This window comes from Astyanax mexicanus, chromosome 16 (assembly GCF_023375975.1).
Source record: "Astyanax mexicanus isolate ESR-SI-001 chromosome 16, AstMex3_surface, whole genome shotgun sequence".
Lineage (NCBI taxonomy): Eukaryota > Metazoa > Chordata > Actinopteri > Characiformes > Acestrorhamphidae > Astyanax > Astyanax mexicanus.
In genome coordinates, this window is record NC_064423.1 from 21112310 (window position 1) to 21137929 (window position 25620).

The 25620-nt window shown below is 33.9% G+C and overlaps 1 protein-coding gene across 2 annotated transcripts in view; it reads right to left on the reverse strand.

Annotated features, from left to right (window-relative positions):
- Positions 1-7588: 7588 nt before the first annotated feature.
- Positions 7589-25620, reverse strand: part of ptprc (protein tyrosine phosphatase receptor type C) — a 39549-nt gene continuing 21517 nt past the window's right edge. The window contains exons 12-40 of one of the 2 annotated variants that reach the window (XM_049465985.1): positions 24969-25049; positions 24755-24781; positions 23603-23611; positions 23260-23511; positions 22854-23027; positions 22040-22144; positions 21767-21913; positions 20321-20449; positions 19898-20035; positions 18086-18291; positions 17925-17985; positions 16893-17001; positions 16742-16776; positions 16559-16659; positions 16304-16394; positions 16152-16219; positions 15989-16025; positions 15798-15895; positions 15454-15579; positions 14401-14558; positions 13289-13424; positions 13022-13168; positions 12407-12494; positions 12035-12168; positions 11728-11862; positions 11476-11598; positions 10403-10569; positions 9947-10082; positions 7589-9122 (exon numbers count right to left, since the gene is read on the reverse strand). In XM_049465985.1, the coding sequence (XP_049321942.1) occupies positions 8715-9122; positions 9947-10082; positions 10403-10569; positions 11476-11598; positions 11728-11862; positions 12035-12168; positions 12407-12494; positions 13022-13168; positions 13289-13424; positions 14401-14558; positions 15454-15579; positions 15798-15895; positions 15989-16025; positions 16152-16219; positions 16304-16394; positions 16559-16659; positions 16742-16776; positions 16893-17001; positions 17925-17985; positions 18086-18291; positions 19898-20035; positions 20321-20449; positions 21767-21913; positions 22040-22144; positions 22854-23027; positions 23260-23511; positions 23603-23611; positions 24755-24781; positions 24969-25049 (3626 nt within the window). In that variant the 3' untranslated portion in view covers positions 7589-8714. The remainder of the gene's footprint in view (positions 9123-9946; positions 10083-10402; positions 10570-11475; positions 11599-11727; positions 11863-12034; positions 12169-12406; positions 12495-13021; positions 13169-13288; positions 13425-14400; positions 14559-15453; positions 15580-15797; positions 15896-15988; positions 16026-16151; positions 16220-16303; positions 16395-16558; positions 16660-16741; positions 16777-16892; positions 17002-17924; positions 17986-18085; positions 18292-19897; positions 20036-20320; positions 20450-21766; positions 21914-22039; positions 22145-22853; positions 23028-23259; positions 23512-23602; positions 23612-24754; positions 24782-24968; positions 25050-25620) is intronic. The other variant, XM_049465986.1, reaches the window with a different exon arrangement.

Sequence of the window (25620 nt, forward strand, 5' to 3'; positions counted from 1 at the left end):
GATAATTGTATGCTGGGTGGAGTTACATGTGGCAGCTGAATGCAAATGCTCCTGCACACATGCACAGATAATAACGATTTATTAAAGGGGAATTTCCCTTAGTTTAGAGTGTTACATGTACAAGATAAAAAAACGCAATATTATACTATCAAATATCAGCATATGTAAGATATATTAGTCCATAGTATATTTATATTTGTCAATATGTTTTAAAGGGGGAATTTCACTAGTTTTGTAAAATATGAATATTTATTATGATATAATATAAGATTATATATTATATATAATATAATAATATATAATATGATATAAGATAATGTAAGATTAAGCATTGTAAAGATACACCCTACACCCCCTACACACCCCCCCTGATATTTTTACACTGTATAATAGGAACCAGGGATCACAACCACAGACCACCGGGATTGTTTAACGCAGTTTAAAGCAACCAGTCCTCAGCAAACATGTTTTATTTGTTAACTTGGACTTTCCTGGGGTTCTTGAGATCCAATTACAGAATCACTGGCTTGCTTAACTTTGGGTTTATTCTATAATCAAACAATCTAAACAAATTTATTTATACAGAGCTTTTTTTTTTTACATCTGATGTCGTCGCAAAACAGCTTTACATAAAGCATAAAACGACAAATAAAATATGAAAAGGTGACAAAGAGGAGGAAAAACTCCCTCAGAGCTGAAAGGAATAAACATGGGATAAATTGAAGCTTACAGGGGGAACCCATCCTCCTCTGGTCAGTTACCAGTTAATTAAATTAGTGTCAAAAAAATGACTCCACCTTTGACCCGCCTTGTCGTTAGTCTTCCCATCTGTGTCTCATTTGTAACCCAGCCCCCTTGTTATCTTCCCCAGGTGTTCCTTGTCTTTGTATATTTACCCCATGTTTTTCTTTGTTCTGTGTCATGGTTTGTTTGACCTGCTGTGTTTCTGGTATCGTTTGTTATCTGTATTCTCTATTGTTTTTGTTATTATATAGTTTGTTTTTTTTTAAGTATTGGTGTTTTTGGCTACTTTGTATGCTTTCTATGTGGCAACTAATAAAACCACCTACTTATAAAATCGAACTCTAGATTGTTACAGTAAGTCTTATATACTGCTGTAACTATACAACATAAAAAATAATGAAAGAAACAATAATTTAATTTTTAATTAATACTACTACTAATAATAATAATAGTAGTAGTAGTAGTATTTCGACAACAATATGTCAAAAATAAATAATAAATAATAAGAGTCTATTTAAACTTCAACAAATTCGATAACTGAAGGTGGAGAACTAGTTTGAGACAGGCCTACTTGTCTAAGGTACACTACACATCACTAAACTATGAGCTGTGTACTATATTATACCATATATATAGTACATGTTCAATTCATATTTTAATTTCTAGATTTTTTTAACTAGAGAAATATATATATTTCTCTATATATATCTCTATATATATATTTGCATATGAAACTAAAGCAGAATTTCTCTTAGGACAGTAAATAACCTCTACTGCATAAATATTGCTTTAGTTTTATTTACTACATAAATGATTAGTGCAATTCTATTAATAACTTAGCTAATAATACTATAGTGACCCATAAAAAGAAAAAATAAATTGGATATTTTGCCTTATAGCATTCTGCATTTACCACTCCACCAGACTGGGTGCTAAAAAATAGTAAAACAAACAAACAAACAAAAAAAGAATATAAATGAATAAATAAAATGTGACCAATTTTATTTTTATATAGGAGATCAGTTTCACCCGTTAAGCACATAAACACTGTAAAACAGTGTTTACACTTACAGCTTAAACTTATCTAGAAAATTGGTGAAATTACTGTTTTTATAAAAAACAGTTCCAAACAACATACACTGCAGCTGCTGCTGTAATGCTGTCTGTAATAATAATAATAATAATAATAATAATAATAATAATAATAATAATAATAATAATAATAATAATAATAATAATAACGTCATCATCATTTTTATTATGCCATTATCAGGCCATGCTTTCTCTTTCAGCATAAAAGCATATGAATGAATAAATCAAATCAATAATTTAATAAAAAAAAGTTTTAATACAATTAACTATAACAGGAGTGCACTTTTATATTTTATTTCACGCTTTTGAAAAATAAAAGCAGAACAAGTAGCAGTAAGAGATTTCCTTTTATGACCTGAAAACATTCCATGCTGTACAAATAGTGTACAAGCAGATAAAAAAACTTTTATTTTATAAACAGCTTTTAGGAAGAGCTTCAGAATATAGGTTATAGATCACACGTGCTGATGTGACTGAGAGCTGAGGTGCAGAAATATATGATGAGGGCGGTGAGAATGACTGTAATAAAGAAAAAACTCATTATTTCCACATTTTCTTTATCATTTATATACACATTACCAGTAGTCTGACATTTAATGAGCTCATCTTCTTGATTAGGGAGCATCCTTACCGAATAAAGCACATTTTGAACATTGGAGCTTGTATGGACTGGGTTGAGGGTGGGGGTGTTTGGGTGATGTTTCTTGGTCTTGGACTCCATCTAATGCTTGTTCAGTGTATTGCACTTTTTTATTATTTATTATTCCCTTCTTTTATGATGAACATATAATAGATACAGTTTAACAAAAAAGGGGTGTATGAAGATAGACCCCTTTATTTAGACGATTTAATAAATAATTCCAATTAAATATATAATTTTAATATAATAATTTATTCCATTGATATAACGCAAATAAAATAGCTTATTAATGTAGTTACACACTTTTAAAGAGACATTAATTATTATGTTTCTCAGATTTTGCAATTTATAGGTATTGGTTTACAGACAACATTAAAGGACATAATTTCTTTTCAATTCCAAGTAAAAATATTGAGCTTTTAGACGTCAAATAATGCAAAGAAAACAAGTTCATATTCATGTAGTTTTAATATTCAAGAAATCAATCTTTGTTGGAATAACCCTGTTTTTAATCAAAGTTTTTAAGCATCTTGGCATGTTCTCCTCCACCAGTCTTACACACTGATTTTGAATCAATTTATGCCACTCAAAAATTCAAGCAGTTCAGCTTGGTTTGATGGCTTGTGATCATCCATCTTCCTCTTGATTATATTCCAGAGGTTTTCAATTTTGTCAAATCAAAGAAACTCACCATTTTTAAGTGGACATTTATTTTTTCTAGAGCTGTATATGTTTATATATCCCATGTTGAAAATGTAAATAAAATTTTAAACAAAGCCAACATATCATATTTCTTCTTGCTATGAGAAAATAATGGGCGATGCTGAACTCTGTTTAACCATAAGTTGATAATATACAGTAATTGTCATGATAGGCCTATATATATGTGTTTATTTAAATAGTGTAATACATATTTTTTTAATTAATACATTTTTTAGCTTATTTTTGATCAGGATAAATAAATAAAGAAGCTCATGCACAGGGTGTATTTTATTATTTTTAAGAAAGCTACAGGATATACAAAAACAGCTAAGACAAAAGTGTTGGGACACCTCCTCATTTATTTATTTATTTATTTATTTATTTATTTTAATCACTGATATAAAAAAGAAATACTTTTTCCAGCTTTTATCAAAGCAACTGTCTCTACTACTGTCCAATGCTTTATACTACATTTTCAGAGCATTGCTGAGATGATTTGATTGCATTAGATGACAAGAACATTCTTGTCATTTAATGATCACACAATTACACAATGAACAGGAGCATGCACCAACATTCCAGAGAACTCAGTTCCACTGATCCACAGCTCAATACTGGGGAGCTTTATATCCCTCTAGCCCATCACTAGAATTAGGCAATTGGTGTCAATAGTTTATTTACTTCATGTTTATTTACCTGCTCCAGAGAGACCTATTCTATTGGCAGTACTTTTTTACAGAGATTAAACAAGCAACTTCAGTAAAGTAGCTGAGTAGCTGAATGCATTCATTGTAAGGGGTTTGGACACAGGGTTTGTCAGTAGAGACAGTAAAAGGATTACACTGCCCTCTACTGAGAGCACACACTGTACACAATGATGTGTTTTTGCTCCAACACCTAACTGGACTCATCTGCTCATTACCAGGTTAAATAAAAATAACTTGATGTTTAAATTTATGTTTTCATCCCCCATTACTTAAAATATTTGAGCAAAAAAAGTTAAGTAAACTCAACTTATCCAGTCTTACACTATAACAAAAATAAAAAAGTTTAATAAAACCTTTAGTTGTAATAACTTGATGTTCTAAGTTATGCTAACTTAAGTTTTCATTATTTAACTTTCCTAAGGCAACCGGTTTCCTAAAATTTGTAAGTAAATTTTACTTATCCAGGCTTACAGTGTATTAGAAGAACTAAGGCCATACAATTTGACCTGAAGTTGTGTTCAGAAATTGCCATTTTTGGATTTTCAGTTATTTTATTTGGGCTGTTCATTTTCTATGGAAAATAAGTGTACTAACCATTTTTAATAGAAGAGTTTAGAAGAATTTTGGGGGCCTTTCTGGAGTCAATCAAGTTTATATATTGTGGCATGCAAGAGGAAGGTTCCACCAAATACAGCACAATATATCACTATGAATGAATATCAATATATCAGCCAAAATCAGTCACAACAGCACCAGCATAGCATCTTATAGAGGGGCCAGCAGTGCACACTAGGATTGTGGAGACACTGTGCCATCATACCCCTCCTTCTCGCACACACACACACAGGATTTCTCACTTTTCTACTTAACAGTCGCCACCAGGGCCGCTGCTAAGGTTTTGGAGGCCCTAAGCATAACTGGTCAGGGATAAGCAAGGCCAATAACAGTGAAGAACAGCACAAGAGTACTATTTATAATGTATAAATAATAAATGAAACAATGCATGTCTATTTTAAGCAGTGGACACGTCATTTACACAAGCCAGCCTTAAAGGTTATGAAATTATCGTTTATATTCGTGGTGTATTTATATCAGCCTGTCAAAATCTATAGAGCTGTCTGATCCTGCTGTCATACAGACCATTTAGATGCACTGACGGCATTAGTCAATAAGTAGGCTACTCTGTTTATTAATTTTTTATTAAAGTCACTAAAAATCTTCAAACTACACTACTACTATTTGCAAATGTGCCACGTGCCTTGCAATACCCAGATTAGTTTCTAGTTAAGCGTTTAAAGCTACCAAATCAGCAAAGCCAACGTAACTAGCTCAGGCAACACCACTGAACATGAAGTAATCAAAACTATTTAAACCTTTATCATCGAAGTTACTCACCAGAAAGGGATGCATGGGCCTCATCTTTCTGCTTCTTTTTCTTCTTCTCAGCTCCAGACTCAAACCGTCGCTTCATAGTTGAATTACCATTTAGTAGCAACTTCGCGCGGTGAACTTGTCTCCTGCCAAACTCAAGTAGCGTTGCTACTTTAGTTAGGACTAAGGTTGCCAGATAAGTTACGATTTTTCATCCTATTTGTTTATTTTATTTTAAGTTTTTAACTTACACAAATATTGCACTGGACAAGTTTTTGTATAGAATGGCCACATACACTTTAAAAATGGTTAAACATGCGCAAGATTTAGCGCCTCCATGCATTTTTTGATTATTTATTTGACTGGAAAATGTCACATCTGGCAACAACCAACAGAGCAAACCGAGCCGTGCCATTTCAGGCAATAGGGGTGGGGGCATTATATTATGCACAAAAATAATAACGTTCCGCTTTTAAGTAGTAGAGTAGGTGCCCCATGCAATGTTTAAAGACAAAAAAGATGAGCGTATCATAAATAATTCACATTGGGTTTTAAATTTAATAATGTCATAATTTCAACACATTTCATTCTCAGTCAATTTGGCTCCCTGCAACTGCAAAATGGTTGAGGCCTAACGCTGGCTGCGTTGTCTGCGTATGCAGAGCGGTGGCCCTGGTCGCCACAGTATATAGTATCAGTCAAACATTTGGACACAGCTTCTCATTCAATGTTTTCCTTGTTTTATTTTGTTTCCTACATTGTAAATGAATACTGATGTCATTCAGACTATGAAAGAACTCATAAGGATTCATGTAGTGACTTAAACGTGTTAAACAACCAAAATACTCTGTAAAGAAACATTTAGGTGCCCTTATCAGTGGTGCTGTTAACTTGCAGTTTCTAAAGCTCGTATTAACTTATCCTGTGCAACAGAGGTGACTCTTGCTCTTCCTGCCAGTTTTATCATAAAGTTTTTGATGGTCTTTGCGATTGCACTGGGCAATACTTTATTCTTGATGTTTGAAATGTTTCGGATTGGCTGAACTTAATTTCTTAAATTTATATTTTTCTTTACTTAGTTAAGTAGTCCTTGCCTCATCCTGCGTTCTTGAACTTATCCTGTGCAATAGAGGAAACTCTTGCTCTTCCTTTCCAGAGGCAGACTGATGAGTGCCAGTTTCATCATAAAGTCTATGCAGTTGCAACACTTAAGGATACTTTCAAAGTTCTTGCGATTTTTTTTGGATTGATTTCATTTCACTTCGTTATTTATTTCTTTACATAGTTAAGTAGTGCCATAATATGGATTATAACATTTACTTAAATAGAGCTTTTCACTATATACCAACTCTACCTCTTCACAACTTTACAACTGATGCTCTCAAACACTTTAAGAGAGCAAGAAATAAATAAATAAAAAAAAAACTTTTGACAAGTTCAACACAGCTGTTAACTGAAATCCATTCCAGGTTACCCTACCTCATATAGCTGACTGAGAAAATCCAGCCAAGATGCGCGAAACTGTCATCTTAACAATAGGTTCTAATTTAAAAACTCTAAAATATAAAACATATTCTGGTTTGTTTAACACTGTTTTGTTTAAAAAACAATGACATATGTTTTTCTTTATAGTTTGAACGACTTTATTATTAATCTACAAGTAGAAAACATTTAAAGGTAGTAAAGGTAATTTAAGGTGTGTTCAAACTTTTGACTTGTTCTGTAAATGTTTAAAAATATAAATACATCCACTTAGATAATTAATTCAGTGGCTCTAAAAATTCCAGCAAGTCTTTAGTTATGCCACAACTGAAGCCTCTTAACCTTATTTTAGTGATGATGACTGACTACAGATAGCAGCTTCTGTGCACTAACATAAAAGCTGCGTCTGAAACAGAAGTTAGTTATGAAGAGAAGTGAGTAAATACATGTTATAGTCAGATGAGACAAAGATGTTTGAAGTAGTAAAGTGAAGAAATTAAACCCATTCATTAAGAACACTGTAGCAACTGTTAAGCATGGTGGTGGTAGCAGCATGATCTATCACTGTTTTGCTGCCAGTAGATGAAAAAGAACTGCCTCAGAATGCTTCAGCACTATTCAAATCATCAGCAACTTACAATAAAATGTTAAATAGAAGCATTTACACTAGTAGGTTCTGGGGTGATATGAGGTTCTGCACCTGGAATGGCTGGCTGTTATAGTAGATGAGAAGAGATGACCCGCTTTGGCACATCTGTTACAAAGATAGTAAAGCTATATGACCCAAAAACCCATTTAAGTTTTAGGAACTCCTCCACCTGCTTCACACAGTCACACAACCACACTGATCTGGTTTAAAATCCAGCATTTTATTTTGACAGGTTTTCACTTTTACATAGCTAAATAAGTCTATTATAGAGCAATACAAATGATGCATCAAGTCCTTTTATAACTGTAGAAAATATAGTTTGAATGTTTCAAGACAACAATGTAGTGCAAAGTAATTGCTGTCTTTAGTAATCGAAATCGGCTCTAAAATACATTCCATCATTTTGCACTTTATAACTTAAATTTGGTTACGAAATATTACAATGAATATAAGCAAACTCTAAATTTACATTACATTCACACAGATTTAAACGTTTAAAAACTGAGAGAATCAAAAAATGAAGCACATTTTTACACACACAGCTGGTTCACGCTGAAAGCAAGTGGACTAAAATATTTGTTGAGGATACTATAAAACAGCAACTCTGTTCCTTATGTTTATGAAAAAAGCGGAATCTTAAATTCAGAGAAATTCAGGTTGAGAAGTAAGTAAACCATATCAACAGTAGAATGAATGGGTTCAGCTGTCATTTTTTTGTTTACCGCACTCCTCTGTGTACTGGCTCTGCACACATAAATGTAAAGTAAAGAATATGAATACAATTGTAAAAGGCTTAAAGTAGAATAAGTGAAATGCAATGCATTTATATGGCCAAGAGATCCTTGTGTCTCCAAAAAATGATTATCAGTTTGTTCTCAGACTTGTTCACTCCCTAATGTTTATACAATGTAACTGACAGATAATAATGAACATACTGATGAAAGAAAATATAAATGTGATTAGGAGGATTTAAATTTGGTGATTTAAATGTGGTGTAAAATGTCTGTATTTAAAGCGAAATTACGAAATTAAAGCATATTTCAAAATTATCATTGTGCATTATTGTGATGTTTAGAAGAATGGAATGCTTTGGATTAGTTTTAATCACTGTCTTGGTGAAAAATGTGTTTAGTCTTCTCTAAAACAGAGCATTTCACATGAATGACCTGTAATGTTATATTTACAAGCACACAATTTCATTATGTAAAACATAAAAAAATCAGGAATTTCCATTTTACATTTAATTTTACACACACATTTACAGCCTTGTTTTGTTTTGAAACTGTAATTTGATGAGTATGATATGAATAAGTGTGATTTGCACAGTTTAGACTTCTACAGTAACAGTAGGACCGTTGGTGGCATTTTCACTGGGAGGTTTCTCTGTCTGCTCGCTAGACTCACTTGCCTCATTAGCCCCAGTATCCTTTTTTGCCTCAGTATCCTTGTTTGCCTCAGTTTCCTTATTTGCCTCAGTATCCTTGTTTGCCCCAGTATCCTTATTGGCCCCAGTGTCTCCATTGGCTACACTAGCACCACTGACCCCTGCATCTGCCTGCTGTTGTGCTGGCTGGCTGCTTGCTGCCCCCTCTTGGTCTTCAGTGGCAGCACTGATCAGTGCCGTCTCTTCGTTGATGATCTGCACAGTGTCAGGAGAGGCCGTCTCCTTCTTCACCTCGCCATTCTGCACTGGGAACGCCGCCTCCAGAGCTGCGTAGAGGAACTGGTACTGCTCCTGTACAGAGGAAGTTATTGCATAACATATAATGACAGTCTGTTAAAGTATAAAGTATCTCTAAACAACTGTTTCAGTTGAAATTATTTTTTCCCCACATTTTTTACAGGTAAAAAACTTTGCAGCAACAGAACTCATTTTTCTGGGTTAATATTTCCTCTTTTATTAAAAGCACAACCAGTCCTTTAACTAGTTAACATATGTACTACTATCCATGTTTTTTTTTCATTAATGTAAAACTAAATTTGCCGCAGATAACTGTATAACACTTAGTTTTAGTATTTTTTGGTCAGAATATGTAATTGCACTGAACATGTTAAAAAGTACATTTTAATGTGAATTGTAGTGCAATCATTTTTAGAATGGATAAATCTGGTGATTTAATTGAGGACTCTATTGCATATTTATATATTTTTTTCTTAGGTGATATCTTTTTCTTCAATGATGCAAAGAACAATGACCAGATAAAGGCTGAGTTGGCTGTTCTGATATCTGTTTTGTGTTCACATTAGCACTTGTATTAGCACCATTAGCAGCATCACATTTACTTAGGAAAGGAGCAAAAGCTATGCAGGAATGATAGCAGAACCACATTTATGCCACCTATGATAATATATTGCCCTCTCCCCACTCAGAAATACTACTAGTTCTATTTTACTTGAACAAATATTAAGGACTGCTGCTTTAAATATATAAAAAAATGTCTAATGTATGGTTTCTCACATTTTTTGTAAGTAGGTCAAGCAGAAACTTAAAATGGAGAAATGCCTACTGTGAGTTGCACTGAATTATGACCAGATGTCAAATAAGTAAAAAGAGCTTACAGGGCTTGTGATCATCCCTGGCCTCTCCTTGCGCAGGCCTTTGGCCACCTGGAAGATGTCCACTAGTTTCTCTGTGTCTGCACTGTCCAGAAGGTTCCACAGAGCGCAGGCAACTCCAGAACGTGAGGAACCATCGCTAATGAAGCAGACAAATATACACAAAATGTTAATGAGTATTAAGATTATTATATTCCACCATAATTCATACTGATTTAATTTGATTGTTAAAGCTTTAAAGCAAGACATTTTAAATAGCATATATTTTTAGTAAAAACTATGATATAATTGTTAATTTATTTATAAAAAATCCAGAATGTATTAAAACTCTCTCTTTTAAATGATATAAATTAACTAATTATTTTTACAATAAATAGTTATATGCACTCCTTTTTCTATGTGGACAATTCGATTCCACACACTCCTATTTTACACAGCCTCAGCAGCAGCTATACTCACTTGCAGTGAAATACAATGGGCGTTCCCCTGTTCTCTCTGCTGTTTTTATAGCCGCCAGTCTGTCTGATGGTCTTCAGCATGTCAATCAAGTCGTGAGGGTTTGCAGGAAGCTCATTTCCCGCCCATTTCAGGAAGTGGTACTGCTGTACTGTGTGGCTTTCTTTCCTCTGCAGATGTCAGAAGCAGTTTTAAGTGTGTCTTGGGTTCACAAGTATATTGTAGGTACAAAAGTATGCTGTAGAAATTCAGTATGCAGTACTAAAAAGTTTGGACGCTTCTATTTAAATGTATTGATTTTCTGAAGATAAGTAAACAAATCCAGACTTCTCTGGTTCACTTATTTGCCAAAAAATAAAACATGTAACATTAAATGTTGCATAATTTCACTACCAATCTTAGTTTTTAGAACACCTCTATTGTTTAGTACTCCAGTAGCAGTCCTGTATGGTCCAGACAACCTCCTTTTATCTTGGCAATGACTTTATCACTGCACTTCACCTGTCAGACCCCTAAATCTTCTCTTCACTGCTTAAACTGAGAAATAATCCAATATTAAGCTAAGCTACATTTCTCCAAAGAAAATACTTTGTGGTCATTTGTAGTTATCACTGTTCCTGTGTTTTTTTCCTAGTTATTATAAACACAGACAAAGGCTTTGAACATTGACATTTTTTTAATTACAAAGCTCAAGCTATTTTCCTTCCTACTTACCAGCTGTATGCTCTTAACCAATTAATTGTTTGCTATAAAAAATCATTACAGATCACCATAATTACAGATAAACCAGAGAGCAGTGAGTACTGTTTTCTACACTTTCAAAAGACTCTTGGAAACTGAACTCAGCTTAGCAAAAAGATTTAGAGGTCTGACAGGTGAAGTGCAGTAATAAAGTAATTGCTAAGAGAGAAAATAAAAAACAGCTTGTCTGGGCCATACAGCACTGCTACTGGACAAATAAACAATATGGTTGTCCTAAAACTTTTGACCAGACAGGAATACATAAACTGAAAAAATGTAGCTTGCAATTGTGCAAGTGATTCTTATTTAGTGAAACCTATTTACAGAATAGTTACCTTCGTATGCTGTATTTCTAGGCTTCGTCTGATGTATGTAGGGAAAGTTTCAGTCTCTTTGACTTCCACTGACATCTCGCCAAACTCCTTCTTCTCATCATTCCAGTACTGAGAGCAGAACTCCTAAAAGATAAACATGCAAAACCAAGTTGTGAGCACAAAATTAGGTTGCCATCCCTTAAAAAAAAAACATTGGAATTAGAGTATTTAGGTTGGCTTCACCAAAGCACATTAGTTCTATGGAAGACTTGCCTGCCCATTCTCTGTGCAATCAGAGAGCATCACCACAGTTCTAGCTCGCTGCTGAAGCAACATCTGGAGGAAATCTTCAACTGTGTCTGAGAGAGGTCCCTGTGCAGCAATGAGACTTCTTGGACACCAGTATCCCTAAGAAAAAAATATATACAGGGTTTAATTAAAATATTTAAAAAGGAGAGTTTAAGAGTAAACTCAAAGCTGAAGGACAAGCTGCACTTGAAGAAATTGTGTTCTGAGTCCTGTCTTTTTATTTATCATCATCTCCCTCCTCAAAGGTTGATAAATATATGAACATATTTACATCCAAAAATGAGGCATTGATGTATTTGGTGGGCATTTCATCCTCTTCATCTGAAGAATACTCATCCTCATCATCGGCATCACTTCCACGGCCATCGTCTTCCTCCAGTCTAATCGGGACTCTATTGAAGTCATCTGGAATTAAAGAAAATGTGTCTGTTTAGAATTTTAACTACTTCACACAGAGACTGCTGACAGTCTAAGCTAAAGTTTGTTAGCAACATTAGCCTAGCATGTCCTGTTCTCAACTAGAAAAAAAAAGTCAGATACTATACATGTCTGGGTTAATAAATTATGTATACATATATACATATATGTATATACACAAGTATCTAATCATTGACAGATATCTTTACATACGCTTAACACTCACATGGTACAACAGAAGACCGATTTTTCTTCTTATTCTCCTCGCTGAGCGCTGTGTTGGATGACCTCCAGTTTTTAAACTTTGGTGTTTTCTGCATAAAACATAAAAACAACAAAAATATAAATATGTATTGAGAAAGTGACATGGATGAAAATACTAATATTCTGATTAAAGTAATACATATTGTGATTAAAATAAATCCTTTAAAATACTAAAATCGCAAATTGTTTAATGGTAGCATTGTTTTTTTTTTTTAAATACCTGAATTTTTTATGCTTATGATATTTATAAAGCAACGTTCTGTGATGTCAGTACAACAAAGCTTACTATTTATTTGGAATTGTGAATAAATAAATAAATAAAACAGTGTGCTGCTTAAATACAGCTCTGGAAAAAAATTAAGAGACCACTTCAGTTTCTGAATCGATTTTGCTTTTTAATAGGTATATGTTTGTGTAAACTAAACATAGTTGTTTTATTCTATAAACTACAGACACATTTACAGGCAAATTTACTGTGTATATAAATAATTATTACCATAAATATTTTGCTTTGCTGTTTATTATAGATGGATATTTAGAATTAACCCCTATATAAAGTTCACAGAAATGCACCAACCTGAAATTCCATCTCCATCAAACTGGGGTCACTGCCGTCCTTCTGTTTAAGGGTGTTGACCGTGGAGTGGAAATCAGACAGTGGAATTTCTGTCTCACCAAACTGATTATATTCAATCAGTGCCGTGTGGATCAGAACATACTGGGCCTGAAAGATTAAATATTAAATTAAATACAACACAAGCATACAAACTTAAAACACACACACGTATTAAATAAATTAAGAAAGTAAGAAAAAAGCAAACAGGGCAAACTACAGCTGTTTTACCTCCACTTGAACCATGAGGCATCTTTGACGCCGAAGTTTGACCACGTATCCGTAAATGTCCATACGGCCCTCTGCCTCCAGGCTCTCTATCATGGCATCAATGCCGATGTAGGTACCAGTGCGTCCAACTCCAGCACTACAGACAGTTAACAACATTTAGGTTCAACTGTCTAACTGAGTTAGATTACTGTTAGGAGAGTCACTGAGGGATTGGGATCAGGGTTTTTACAATACCATATATAATTTTTAAATAGAATTTTATGACAAGTGACACAGATGACATTTAAAAAAAATACAGATTTAAAAGCATTTCCCTAGGCTGGCATGTACAGGTTATATGTTCTTAAACCAGTAGTTCTCCAGTTATTTCAGATTCTACTCAGTAATTGTTAACTAGGAACTACTAAACTAGAACCACCCTTTTTGTGTTTCAAGGGCAGAAACTGAGGGAGATGGTAATTTGGCTCTGCAGTCCTCTTTAACCTCTAATATCTAATTGTACCACTAATTAACAATATTACACTTGCAAAACTACCTTAAACCACACATTGGCCTATATTAAAGAAATAAGATTACTTTTACAAATAATTAACCCATTCAATGCATACAATAATTTAGGTCACAATGAGGAACTATTGTGAAGGATACCAAAGAAATACTTAAAAAAGGAATGTCTTCATAAGAATCCTAGTGAATGCATTTAAATATAAATATAAATAATGTAAATGTACATATAAATTTAAAATGTTTTCATACCATAAAAATGGTATAATCTTAACTCTTCATCCATTTTAAATGTTACAAAGAGAGCAACATAAAATTACAATAGATTTGAGCAAATTATAATAATATTCAGAAAAATATTGTAATGTCATTTTTAACCAAATTTACTTTTACCTTTTGTATGTTCTCATGTGTGCACTGTGTGTATTTATAATTAACACTATTATTTCGCCCTGTAGACTGTTGAAAAATCACATTTTGTAAATCAGTGTCCAAGGCCAGAGATACAGGCTTTATTGACACTTGTGCATAATTACCTGTATAATATTTATTCTTAAATATCTTCTCAAGGAAAATGTGACTGCAATTCTGCAATCAGCTCCTCCTACCTGCAGTGAATGACGATTGGTCCACTGAAGAAGTTCTTGAAGGAGTTGACTCTTCGCCGCAGCTTGAGGAGCAGACCAGGTTCTCCAGGTACACCGTGGTCAGGCCAGCTCGTAAACTGAATATGAGTGACATCTCGCTCTGCTGACTTCTCTTTCCTCTACAGAAAGCACAGACAGGCATGAGATAAGATATTAAAATTATAATATTTCAATGTTTTCCCGGTCCAGAAAAAAAAAAAACAAGTACACGAGGTGTGCGGTGGGTAATAAATCCATCTCATTAATTAACCTTAGTCATTCTTAGCGTGCCAGTTTCTCCTTCTATCTATAGTATTTTTATGTCCACACAAAAAGCCAATCAAATGGGTAAATAAATGGATTTTTCTCAGTTTGAGTGCTAAACTGATCTTAAACTAAAAACTGTGTGTTTAACTAGGGCAAATACCAACACCCAAACACCCACCTGGAGCTGTGCACCCCTGAGGTAAGTTTTTGGAAAACAATTTATGTGTGATGTCAAATATAACAATAATTCAAAGCAAAAAGATTCTATTTCTCCTAAATCTCCTCATTTTTTTCTGATTTGCTGGGTCATGACTAAATCCGCTGTAAAATTAATACTTATATTATTGCATTATATAATCCCTATCAACTCAATAATGTTCTAATCTGATGCTGTAATGTTTGCCACATTACCCAAATCCTTGACACTTTGATTTGGTGAATCTGAAATATTAAGGTTAGTCATAGATTATCTGCATGTGACCAGACACATCTATGAGCATAATATGAAATATGTACTAGAGTTAAAATCATTTGCTGCAAAATTTACAACTATGCAGTTTACACTTTTATTTTTTTGGGAGGGGTGTGTTGTTTTATGAAAACCGCATGTTAAACAGGAAGTTTAATGGCAATGCCTCTTATGAAGCAGGCCCAGTGTCTTTCTTTTAAACACAAAGTGAAATGCTTTAGCTTGAAGAGGCGATAGATGTTAAAATGAATGGTTTCACAGAATTATTTCAGACAACAAGAAAACAGTAATAGACTCACATTCATCAGGCTCAATCGGCGAATAATGTAATCCGGGCAGTTCTCCTCTCCCTTGATCTTCACAACATAGTCGTCAAAAATCTCGGTTTCTCTGTCCAGTGATGGCCAGTACTGAGCGCATTTGGTCTAAAAAGCAAATGTTTAATGAGATAATATTTTTTTTGAATCACTATAACAGTGTCTATCAGAAAATAAAATATATAATTTTGTCTATTGTTTCTTCTACATTCTCTATTTTGCTTTTCAGCTCTTTAATTTTACTCTAAATTCCAATGTAGTATTAATAAATAAAATTACTTCATTGGCCATTTTTGATGATAAGCTTACAGAAAAGTTTTGCCTACCTTGTTTCCTTCCTCACAACGGGTAACCATGACGATAATAGAGGACTGCTGCTCCCAGATCATTCTCCAGAAATCTCCAACAGTCTCTTCTTTAGGTCCTGAAGGAAAAGAAGGATTACACCCAACATTACTGATCACACATAAGATTACTATTAACTGTTTTAAGGGTCATGACAAGCAATAAAAGTTACCTTGGGCTGCGATATATTTGTTGGACTCCTTGTAACCCTGCATAAAACATGTGACCAATATGCAGCTTTTTGTTAATATGAAGACAATATAAATGTGTAGCTTTGATTTCTTGGAAACTTCAGATATGTTTGTAATATTTAATAAAGTACTTAATGAAAATACCTCAATAAAACTGGCGTTAATGTAGTCATGTCTGCCTCCATTAGAGAGTTGAACACGATTATAGTCATCTGAAAACATATTTATAGGTATAAATGTATGAGACAGAATTGAAAAATGTGCTTCATGTTGTATTTGCTTGGTTCTTAACTTACAGGGAAGGATGTCAACATAGCGGTTCTTAGGCTGGTTGTCTGCTTTCTTGGCCTCTTTCACAGTGTAATTAGAGAAAATCCGTGGAATGCTCTGTAAAAACAAACAGAATAAACAATACTTTTAATTTTAAACTCACTGGTGAAATATCTGAATTATCTTTCACATTCACACTGATTTTGTTGTCTACAATTACAAAGGCGGTAGAGATGAAATGTTAAAAATGATTGTTAAAAGTGTAAAAAGCTCTCAGTCACCTGAAATTCTTCCATGAACAGACGTCCCTCATCAGCTATCTTCTTCCTATAGGCCTCAACCAGAGCATCAGCGGCGATGGGTTCAACTGGCAGCAGAGTAGCTAGAGTGCAAGAAAAGGGTATCAGAGACTCAAGACTCAAGAAGAGCAGTTTGGATACACAGACAGCATAACAGCATCTTACTTTGAGGAAGAAGGTCATCCATTTCACGGTCATCCCTGTAGTAATTCATAAAACAAATAATGCATATGTGAATTTGATTTAAGAATATTAACTGTACATAAATCATTTGTTAACAATGGCATACAATAATTTGCAGTAAACAATAACACACCTTGACTTGTCCCTCTTCAGAAGGTAGATTTTGTACAGGACAAACATGAGTGCAATAGATGTGACAACGATAAGGAACCCCAGAAATCCTAAAACAGCTCCGGAATTGTCTGAAATGCAGCAAATAAATTTCTCACTAGTTATTTACAGTGATGTAAAAATGTGTTTGCGCCCCGTTTGCTTTTTTAGCCTACTTAATCTTTCAGTTTAACAAACACACAATAATATAACATAATATCAGACAAATATAACCAGAGAAAATATAAAATCTTCTTTTTATATCTTCTTTCTATCTTTTTTTTTTGATAATTTAATTTATTAAAATGGTTTATCCCTAAACCTAATAACTTCGTTGTGCCAAGTTTACAATAACTGGCAATGAGTCTTTCACATCTCTGTGGAGGAATTTTGGTCTATCTTTTATTGCAGAATTGTACTGATTCACCCACTTTGTGGTTGGGGGGGGTGGGGGGGTTAAGCGTGAACAGCCTGTTTAAGATCATGCCACAGCATCTCAACCAGACTTTGAATAGGCCACTCCAAAAGCATTCAGAGGTGTTTGTGTGCTTAGGATCATTGTCCTCCGCTGGAGTCTCAAAGCTTTAAAATGAATTTGCAGCCTTTTCCACACTGATAGATGCCAAGCCTTTATTTTCTATTCTTGAGTTTCTTCAGATCACGGCATACTGTGTTGCTTTTTGAGATATTTTATCCTGCTTCGTGTTGTCAGACAAGTTATATTGAAGTGATTTCTTGATTTCATCAAAGGGGGGTAGCTTGTTTGGACAGCTTTTTCAAAGCTTCATTTAAAAATCTTTTTTTGTATTAGTACTTATTATTATTTATGTATTTACTTAGGTTACATTTGTCTGATATTACAGTTTGTTTGGTAATCTAAAAAATGTAAATGTGACAAAAAAAAGAAAGCTGTCTGCATTGTGTATTATAATGTCTGATTACACAAATGTGAGTGACACAAAATATATTTGAAAACAGATTAAATAGAGTGTACATAAAAATGTATTGCTCTTACATTCAGTCCTATATGAGTGAGTAAAGTGGTCACTGGGGATTCCATCATTTTCAGCATAGACCTGAGTTGAACATATATACCATGTCAAATAATAGAGAAAAACTAATAATGTATGCATTGAAAAATTATTTTACAATGTACAAACCACAGTACAGTAATACCTTCAACTGATATGTAGTTAGGTAGTAGAGATTTTTAAAAGAAAAGGAACATTTAGTTCTGGGTTCGAGTTTCGTCCATTCATGTTCAGGATCGAGTTTTGCATAAAATAGATTATTGTTCCCATGCCATTCCTTATTGTCACATGACACTTCAATAATATTATTGGACTTGATTACCACAAGCACTTTCGTAGGCTTCCCAGGTGCTATTAAAACAAACAAGAATAAGAGAAGTGTTAATATTTAGGCCACATCAGATATTACTTGTTTTAATAAAAAAACAGAAAATGTTCTCAGAGTATGAGCATGAGAAACTGCATGAGTAAAAGGGGACATGGGTCAGATGGTATAGTTTACTATACTAAATTGTGGTTTAGGAGAAGTAAGTGAGGTGGGATAAGATACGTATATCAATAAAGGGCACTAAAACAGTCATTTGAGTGCATTAATGCATTAAGCCTAATTGGATTTATATGCGCTTTGGTCCTGTATTTTGCAGCTTGTTGCTATGTTTACTGTTATTATGACTTTTTGCAACAACAATTATGTAGGCATTTCTGTATAATTAACTCTTATTGTATAATTTTGGGGCTTTGAACCCTTTCAGACCCTGTGTCCATTACAATGGACATAATGTATTTTGTTATCTATAAATATTATGTTGCACATAACACTAATTGTGATCTGTTGTTAAGCAGAAAAGACTATGAAGAATATAAACATATAAACAAAAAAAATGTTATAAGCCAATGAAACAATTGCTTGAATGCCCCGCCCACTGCACTGGAAAAAAACAGCACTAGAGCCAAAGTGGCAAATTAAAAGAGCTCATTTTTAGCTAACTGTGTGTAATTTAGAACAGTTTTTATAATGTTTATTTTAGTGTTTAGGGATGTCTCGTGACCAAAAAGGTCAATATTAAACCTAAAATAAAAATGTTAAGCACATGCTTCCAATCCAGTAGACATAAAAAACAGTTACTTTTTTTTATTTCAGGATTTAATGTTTATATAGATTTTATATTAGAAAATTTCCTTTGTGTGCAGCATTATTATAAAAACAGCATTATTATTATTTAGATTTTTCAATCACTGGCACATAATTCAGGTCTGAAAGGGTTCAAAATAATCAAAATAATCAAACTTTTTTTGTAAAAATACTCAGCAAATGCTTACTTAATCCCAAACGCAAGTAATATAAAAAGAAAATCTCTAAATCACATAAATCGTGTCATTTTGATGTTGATGCAGAGGTAGAAGTTTCAAAATGTGAGGATCACGTGTCTTAAAATTCAGAGTCTGGCTCTGAACTTGAAGAGGAGAAGTACATGTGCAATTCACAGTGAAACTCAGTCCCTAATGTGTAGTATAGTCTGGTATGAACATGACAATGTTCAATGTGGCTAATATGTTGTTCAGACAGATATTATGTGTAAACTGACCTAAATAGGTTACATTTCTAATGAAACTGAAATAATAATAATCTATAGTTATTAAGAAACTTTATTTGTACATTTGCTAATTAATTTTTGTTTATAAAATCATCAAAAACTAATGGCATTTCTATTCATAATGTGGTGTTATTGAAAATGTTTTCTGATTAATGTTTCTCACAGAAAATGAGCAATGACTTATGAATCTGAGTTGAAAAAAAAATTATATCATTTTTACTTAGGTAAAAGGTAAAAACGTTAGGGTTAAGGGTTAAAACCAATACTAGATATTTTATTAGTTAATTGGTTATTGGTAGGTGGTGATTCAAAGGCATTTCACTGAAACATTAGAATATAAAGTAAACAAGTTGAATACTCACGTCCAGACAGAGTTTTGGCCTTGTTATTGTTTTCGCAGAAGTTGTAACCATCAGGGTCGTTACATTGGCAAGTGTAATCGGTAAAGTAATCCAAGGATGTCACATTACAACGCTTATTTGTACTCAAATTGCATTTCCCTGTAATAACAACATCCATTAAATAATATAAATTCTATTGCTGAAAATGTATGCAGAGAATGTTTGATTGATAATTATGGATACTGGACATTGATATGATACTCATTAAGCTTCACAGAGTGTGAAGGGATGTTATTAATAATAAGAAAGGAACCTGAATCAACATCATTACTTCCACCCTGAGAAGCTTTGTGCATTTACACTGGGTCAGCATGACTAAAAGCAGAAAATGAGAAAAAAGTGAATTTAATTACAGGAGTTTTATAGAAGAGGTCTAAATCTTACCTTCTGACTTCTTGGCCTTGCATGTAACTTCGGCATTAACGTTTAGCTTGGAGCAATTTCTCTGACTTAGATCCCAAGATGCAAGTATGCTTTTATTACTTGGTGTCAGGACAATGGCTTTTCTCACATCTACGGGATAGAAAGTAGCATGTCATCTCTTACATTGGGCAATGCTTCTTTAACCCACATCAGAATGACATATTTTGACGCTAAGCAAAGAAATACTTAATACAGTTGGTTGCAGCTGATATGTCAGAAGATAACTGAATATTCTGAGTTTGGGATTCGGGAAGTCTTAGTTTATTTTTGGTTTTCTTACTAAACAGGGAATTTTAACTGTAAGCCATTAATTTAGAGCTACAGCTTAGTTACAGCTGCTTTTGAAGCTGTATGGCAAAGTCTACAGGGAGAATCTTTTTAAAGTCAAGATAGTAAACAGAACAGCAATTTATACCACCATGTCCACACAACACCTCTGGCAACCTACGGCATGGCACACACAATGTTCTAAAATACAACATTTTAGGTTAAACATTAGTTAATATTGATAATTTGATTGAATGCATGGGAGTTCTGGTGGCATGCGTGAGAGACATGCGTGAAGTACCAAAATGTAAGAGCAACAAAACAAAAGATTGTTACATGAAAAAAACTCAAGTGAACAGGGAAGGGCAGGACAGGATATGGCAGGGAAACACAAAACACAAGAAGGTCAAATACTTGATACCTAACAACTGGGAAATAAGGAGTATATACTGAATACAGAAAAGAGTTGGCAAAAACAAACACAGTAATGCAAAGTAGTCTGTTGCAGTGTTGTGTGACCAGTGGAGGGTATGGAGTTTGAAATGGAGTTTATAGGTCTGAGCTAGGTGTCAGAGACAGGATCTGACAGCACAGCAGTACAATAATCGTACTAAACTAACACCCAGAAAAGATAATACTTGCTAATAAAGGTGGCATGTCAGAACGTGTCGTATGGCACAGACAGACAAACAGACAGACAGACAGACAGACAGACAGACAGACAGACAGACAGACAGATAGACAGACAGATAGATAGATAGATAGATAGATAGATAGATAGATAGATAGATAGATAGATAGATAGATAGATACTTTATTGCTCCCCGAGTGGAAATTCTAGAAATTCTAGGCATTCAAGCTAATCCAGATCAACCCCATCAATTAGAGGCTGTAGCTTAATCTAGACAGATCTTTCTGTGAGCTGTTGAAATGCTTTAAAAGAATTAAGTCACTGCATTACAGTGAGATGCTATTTTGTGATAATGCCTCTCTATATTTGGGACTGACTTTATATACTTTGTCTTCACAATGTTTGTTGGCTGAATTGTGGCTCTTGCTAGCATACACATACACATGATAAACTAGCAGCTCCAACTAAAACAGGTGTGCGTGTAACATCTGATACTGAGACTAACTTACCACATTTGATGTTCACCGGGAGATGTGTGCTAATGTTAACTGTCTCACAGTAAACACATGGCTTATAATGGTAAGTCCCAGTGCAGTTATAGTGACTGGATGGTACAAGATCCTTTTTCTGTCCTGGTGTTACTGTGAAGGGTGAGCCTAAACAGTAATAAGATCTACTTTTACAGCTTCTGCAGATTTATATCAATTACATTATAGGCATTTTTAAAAGAACAAATTAAAAGCTGCTCTTTGCAGATACAACAATATTATCAACAAACTTACCACCAGTGGAAGAACAAGCTATACTTATATTCTCACAATTCGCAGGCTTCTTGACCCATGTAAATTTGGTGGGTATCCATTTCTCAAAAGTGATATTAAGCTTTTCTGCAAGAAGTAAAAAGAAAAATCAGCAGACAGCAGATATTTGGTTACATTTTACATAGACACCCATACTGTGTTTGTGTTTGTGCGTGTGTGTCTATATGTGGTTAAATAAACCCTTGTAATTCTGATTAGAAGTGCTAGTATTTTACAAATATGCCTTTTTATTTTGGTGAATTTGTATTGGTCAATTCATCATTAAGTGCCAAACTATAATTGTATTAAGAGCACAATAATCATTACTATTACTTTGAAAAAACATTTTAAAAGCACCCCCAAACAGTGCGCAAAACTGTCAAAAACTTAACCCCAACACATTTCTAGCTGCTATTTTTGTTTTTCGTTAAACTGAATACCTATGCAAGCTCAATTGAGTATGAATTTTTGCTTTACCTAAAGAGCACACTGGTTTGCAATAACAATTGTGGCTTTCATAATCCAGGCAAATCTGATCATTTTTAATAAGGAAATGCACTGCCTTGCCAAAAAAAAGTTGCCACTTGGATTTCACAAAGTAAATAATTTGGGTTTGCTGCAGTTGGTCAGGTCTAGGTTCAGCAGCAGTATGTGCTGAAAGAATGATGTCAGCTGACTACCCCAATATACTGAATATAGACCAGGTAATTCCATCAAAGGAATTTTCAAATAAATGATATACCCTCTATTTATACATACACAATATGATGAATAATATGCAGTTTTGTATACGTACCTGGGGGCAAAGTAATATTCACTCCAGTGTAGTTTACCTCTTTAAAGATTGTTTGGATCTTGCATGCGTTATCTTCTGTTACATTAATACACTGTTTTGTGAAATTCCATTTAGTCTCAAAGCACACCTTCTTCTGATCAGTACCCGTCAGATTAACCTTTATATCCTCCTCAGCTTCAAAAAGAAAGAGTTATTTTTTTAACATTAACAACCATGGCATCCTAGCAATAAATATCATTACATGATTCTATAATTGTCCATAAATAAACTTAGTGAAAATAAAAATGTGCGTCCACTGTCATCAAATTGAATATTTATTCTGTAAACTGCCACAGAAAAGAATTATCACTATACAATGCAAAATATTTAAATATTGAAAAATGCAGTGTCTCTTTAAACCACTTACTCAGTTCTCCTTGAAACCATGTGTTTTCAGTGGACGTGCAGTTAGGGACATGGACAGTGTAGTTGCGGGAAGGCTTCAAATCTTTAAATTTTATCGGTAGACTCGGTTTATCCCCTGACCATGTGGTATTTGTGTGATTCTGTAAGGTGTCCGTGTACTCAACAGTGTAATTTGTGCGACTGGAATTTGATGTAATCTTCACTTCAAATGCAATTGAGCTATTTTTTTCTCTTTCTTCGACTGTGTAGGTACCTGTAAAGGCATGCTTGCATTAATTTGGGAAAAACATTTCACAATAATGACTTTGGGGTTTGGGTTACATTTAAACATGTTGGTTACTTACATGAATGATCTGTGGAGAGGAATAAATAAAACAGGGTCAAAACAATATTTGCAACCAGTTACAGTCTGTGCTGTGTTAATTAAGTAACTGTGTATAACACTGTGCTGGTGTTACCTTCTGTTTCGGACTTGTTTGTGATGGGTGTGGGTGAGAGTGTCTTCATGGAGGACACAGTGCTTGTAGGGTCAGATGTGCTTGGGTCTGTCAACAATGTCAACAGGACATGAAGAAGTGCAAGTCACAACTATTACATTCCATCATTATTAGAGTGGCAATGTATTATTATTATTTATTTTATCAGCTGCTAAAATAATACAGGCAAATTACACTAAATACCTGAGTTTAGTCTTTTGGCACATTTTAAGTGCTAAGTTGTTCTGGACAACAGTACCTGTCTGCTCACATGAATTAGGTTGCACATCTCTTACTTTTACATGATTCACACTGTTGTTCACACAGTGCTGTTAATAAATGTAGGATTATTTTTTGTTGCAAAATCTTGTCAAATACGCATGGAAACACACAAAGTTTCTCTTTCATGATGCCATTACTGTTCGGTCCCCTCTGTTTTTACTAAGAATATTCTGATAGTGCTGTTTGACTCTAATTTAGCTGGTAAAGCATCAACATTTGGTCAGTTTTTTACTGCAGACATGTTCTAAGGGAAACCAGAGGCAGCTCTTTTACCATGGTAAGGACAGACATGATAAATTAGAACTACAAAAGAGACATTTGTAATGTATATGGTTAAAATGACCACTGGCCTTTAATACTAAGGGCTATTTTGGCTTTGAAACATGAATCTAAAACAATGAAAAAAAATTAAATAAAAGTAGACACTTTTTCTAGCTCCAAGGTTCAGAGTGAATTTTGCACTTGTGAAATTTGCATGTGCATTACGTTCGTTAACACTTGCATACAGACTATTCCATATTCTTCATAAACCTTCATGACATGAGCCATAATGTCTACACCATGATATACTATATGTTACACCCGAAAGCACTTTATTAACTGTTACTCACCTCAAAAAACAATCACAGAACACATAACAATGCCAATGCATCCATAAAACATTTAATCTAGATACTACTAATTGGAAGATTATTTTGTGATTTCTTAGTGTTCATAATTCGGTCATATATGCCTCACCTGTTTTTGTTCCATTAGGCAGATTTTCTGTAAACAGAATTATTGACAATTACTTTTCAAAAACATGAAAATTACAAAATAACAAACTAAACTCTATACTCTATACTTCAATTAAAAAACTTTTTTTTAGGTCAAGCGTTCCTCAAAAGTCAGTAACAACCTGACTGCAACATACTGCTTAAATGATGTAAGCTTATCTTGCTGGTGCTGTTACCTGTTGTGGTGGATGTGGGTAAAGTGAGTGAGGATGAGGCTGTGTTCATGGACACAGTGTTTGTAGAGTTTGTGCCTGTGCCTGTAGAGCACAATTTAAATTTGTTATCCGAATTGAACAAATATGTTGTAAAATATGTGTATATTAAATGTGGCATGAGTTTTGCACGTATCACATTTAATGATTTTCTTTTCAATTGCTTTGTTTAGATTTTTTAAATAGCAAAATATTTGAACTCTCAAGAATCTATTATCTGTGTTTCTTACCTTACTTAGTTTGTTTACAATCACCAGCTAATTCAAATTTCAAATTATCACAAAACTACTCAAAACTTCACCCAACAATCAACAGCAATGGGATCCTCTAAGCAGCTGCCTAGTATTTAAAAATAAATAAATAACTGATGCCTACAAAGCATAGCAAACTACAAGAAGGTAAAAAAAAACACTGTACATAAAAGGACCATTACCTGTTGTTTGAAATGTTGTACTGTGTGAAAAAGAGACTGTAGTCTGATGTGCTATAGTCAATAGTGTGCTTGAGTGTTGAAGCTTGGAGGTGGGTGTAAGAATGGTGGTTTTGCCTTTGCCTGTGACTATAAGATGCATTAGTAATATATACTTTACATATATACTTTACGTACAGGAAAAAG